The 2665-nt window shown below is 44.1% G+C and overlaps 1 protein-coding gene across 1 annotated transcript in view; it reads left to right on the top strand.

The window, feature by feature from the left end:
• Positions 1–1072: 1072 nt before the first annotated feature.
• LOC104501840 (zinc finger SWIM domain-containing protein 6) overlaps positions 1073–2665 on the top strand; it is a 49712-nt gene continuing 48119 nt past the window's right edge. Inside the window, exons 1-3 of the mRNA XM_010145721.1 lie at positions 1073–1129; positions 1300–1360; positions 2445–2664. Of these exons, the coding sequence (XP_010144023.1) occupies positions 1073–1129; positions 1300–1360; positions 2445–2664 (338 nt within the window). The remainder of the gene's footprint in view (positions 1130–1299; positions 1361–2444; position 2665) is intronic.

The following is a 2665-nucleotide window of genomic DNA, read 5'->3' as shown; positions in this document are numbered from 1 at the left end:
GAGTATCAGAGTACTGCAGCTGAATGTAATCCAAACAGTGATGCTAACTACAGAACCTGCTCTGAAATGCACGGTGTAAACTAACGGAAGAAATGAGAGATTTTCCTCTGTTTCCTGTAACTTGAAGAGCTTTTTAAAAACAATTGGAGATAACAACATTTTGGACTACAGCTATGTGTATATAGTTCTTTTTCCTACAAAAATTTCATGTGACACTTCTTCCTACAATACGCTTTTCTTGTATTTCAAGAATATGAATCAGTTTTGGACTCTGAGGGAGTGTGGCTTTATATTATTTCCATTATAAATACTTAATGTGTAATGCCTTTCTTGTAGTGTCCATCCCAGTCTTTATATATACTATTTACTGAACTTTAATACTGGTATGGCACATGAAATTTAGTTTTATTGCTCTGTTTCTAAACCTCTGACTTAATGCTTGAGCCAAAATCACTGTCATACTTAGGTAAAATCCAAAAGAAACCCCCAAATTGTGCTATTCAGTGATAAAGTATGAGAACCAAATCCAGGCCTTCATATTAGGCAAACAGAAGTAGGTTTTGGTCTTACTGTAATGCCCTGGTTCAACAGAGTGCTCTGTCAATTAGTGGCATCTTAGCTGAAGCAAGCTCTTTCACGGGCACCTCCTTGTCTTGTGGAAAGAGCTTGCGTGCCCTTGTGAGGTTGAGAGCTGTGCTGGTGGTGGCATGTGCCTCCGGTGGGGTCTCCCAGGCCAGACAGGTCTCAACTGAAGGGTCAGACAAAGCGTGTCCACAGGGAGGATGGGCTCACTAGCCTTCGGGCAGCCATCCTAGGAGAAGGGCAACTCTGACTCCAAACCCGGGCAGATGGAGCTCGTTTAGCCTTGTAAGGCATCCATCATCTAAGAGAAGGACACTCTAACCAAACCTACAACCCGAGGACTTCACTGTCACCGTCCAAGCTCGCTAGGCCCTGGCAGATGAACCTCAGGTGTAAAGGGTGGAGCCAGTTCCGCGCATGCTGCGCCTCGCCTAAAAAATCCACCGCGCTGGCCCGAAGGGTTTACCCACATTTGCAAGTTGCAGTAAGCATGGGGAAAACTCTTCCCAAATCTTTGCTCGTGACGCCAAGCCATGAGCTGAAGCAAGTATCTTTCTTTGGCCATACCATACCTTCTTAAAATACATGAAAGCCTAGCCTGCCTTCTGCTTTGTTATGCCAAATGGAGAACAGGACCATAATGCAGACTTCTGAAACAGTACATGCATGTCTCATTTGGTATTGTAAATCTGATACCCTTTGTATTGGTAACTGCAGCAGTTTCCATCTCCAAAGAGCCACGAAAACATAGCCATCCTACTGGATCACTTGGGTGAAGGTGAGCTTTAACATGAGCTCAGTGTGGGGAGAAGTGAAAGCAAAAAGGTTAAGTGACTTGTGTCAGTGAGTCACTGGCAGTTAGTTGAGACTAGGACCTGGGCTCGTGCCACTAGAGTGCACTACTTCCCTCTTACTTGTTGAAAGAATGGTTGAATTTGCTGGTGGGTATGGCAGGCTCCCTGCTGGGGGATTTGGAAAATTGCTGCCAACTTACTGAGGCAATGGGAGTTTCGTGCTGGTCTTAATCGGATGCAGGTCTGCTTCTGCAACTATTGTTTACCAAATAAATGTCTTTCATACTATGGATGTTGTGATGAAATAGCAAAGAGGACTTGTAAACTAGCTTTTTACTCCCTTTTGATTTTATTGGAGATGGAAAGGATACTTATGAAAGAATGGGTTGATTATATTTGTAATTAAGGCAAGTGGGTTAAGGGAGATAATTTCTTAGAAATAGATGATGAATTGTACTTTATTAATGAAAAGTTCTTGGTAATGAGGTATACGTAGGTTGCTCCGAAAGTAATGCCTCTTATTTGGAAACTACAGCAGATACAGAGAGCACAATAACACCGTTTGATAGAGCAAATCCTCAGCTACCAAACACTGATTTTTGACACAGTCCCCACCATAGGCTGTGCATTGTCACCAGAGATGAACAACACCCTCCGTGTTGTGCTCATTTAAAAATCTGCACCAGGGGAGGGGACCCACAGTCACTGTCACCACTGCTGGAACACACCACCACACTGTGCTGACACCCACTGTTTGATCTCCATATACATTCAGCAAGTGTCAGTGGGTGCAATTTTTTCCACATGGAGGAATTCAGTCACACCCCTTTGCTTCACACACACTCCCATGTCAGACACCGTGTTGTCAGGCTGCCCCTCTGCTGCCATCTGTCACACGGCACAAAATTTAATGGGGTATTGGTGGGAATGTTCAACCTCTACTGCCATACCACCAACATCCGCCTCTGGAGTCATGAGCCAACATCATAAAATAGGAGCCATCACTTTTGGAGCGGCCTTTGTATTATTTTACTTATGTTATTAAGTTCTCTTTTTTTCCCCGCACAGGTTTCCACTTGAGTGGCACAGTGACAGAGCCTGCAATGCAATCGGAGCCAGAAACTGTTTGCAATGTAGCTATCAGCTTTGATCGTTGCAAGATTACCTCAGTGACCTGTAGCTGTGGAAACAAGGACATATTTTATTGTGCCCATGTTGTGGCACTCTCTTTATACCGGATCCGCAAGCCAGATCAGGTCAAACTGCATCTTCCCATTTCAGAGAAACTC

This window comes from Buceros rhinoceros, unplaced genomic scaffold (genome assembly GCF_000710305.1).
Source record: "Buceros rhinoceros silvestris isolate BGI_N320 unplaced genomic scaffold, ASM71030v1 scaffold9591, whole genome shotgun sequence".
Classification (NCBI taxonomy): Eukaryota; Metazoa; Chordata; class Aves; order Bucerotiformes; family Bucerotidae; genus Buceros; species Buceros rhinoceros.
Note: the sequence above shows the minus strand (reverse complement) of the source record. Positions and strands in the feature narration are given on the sequence as shown.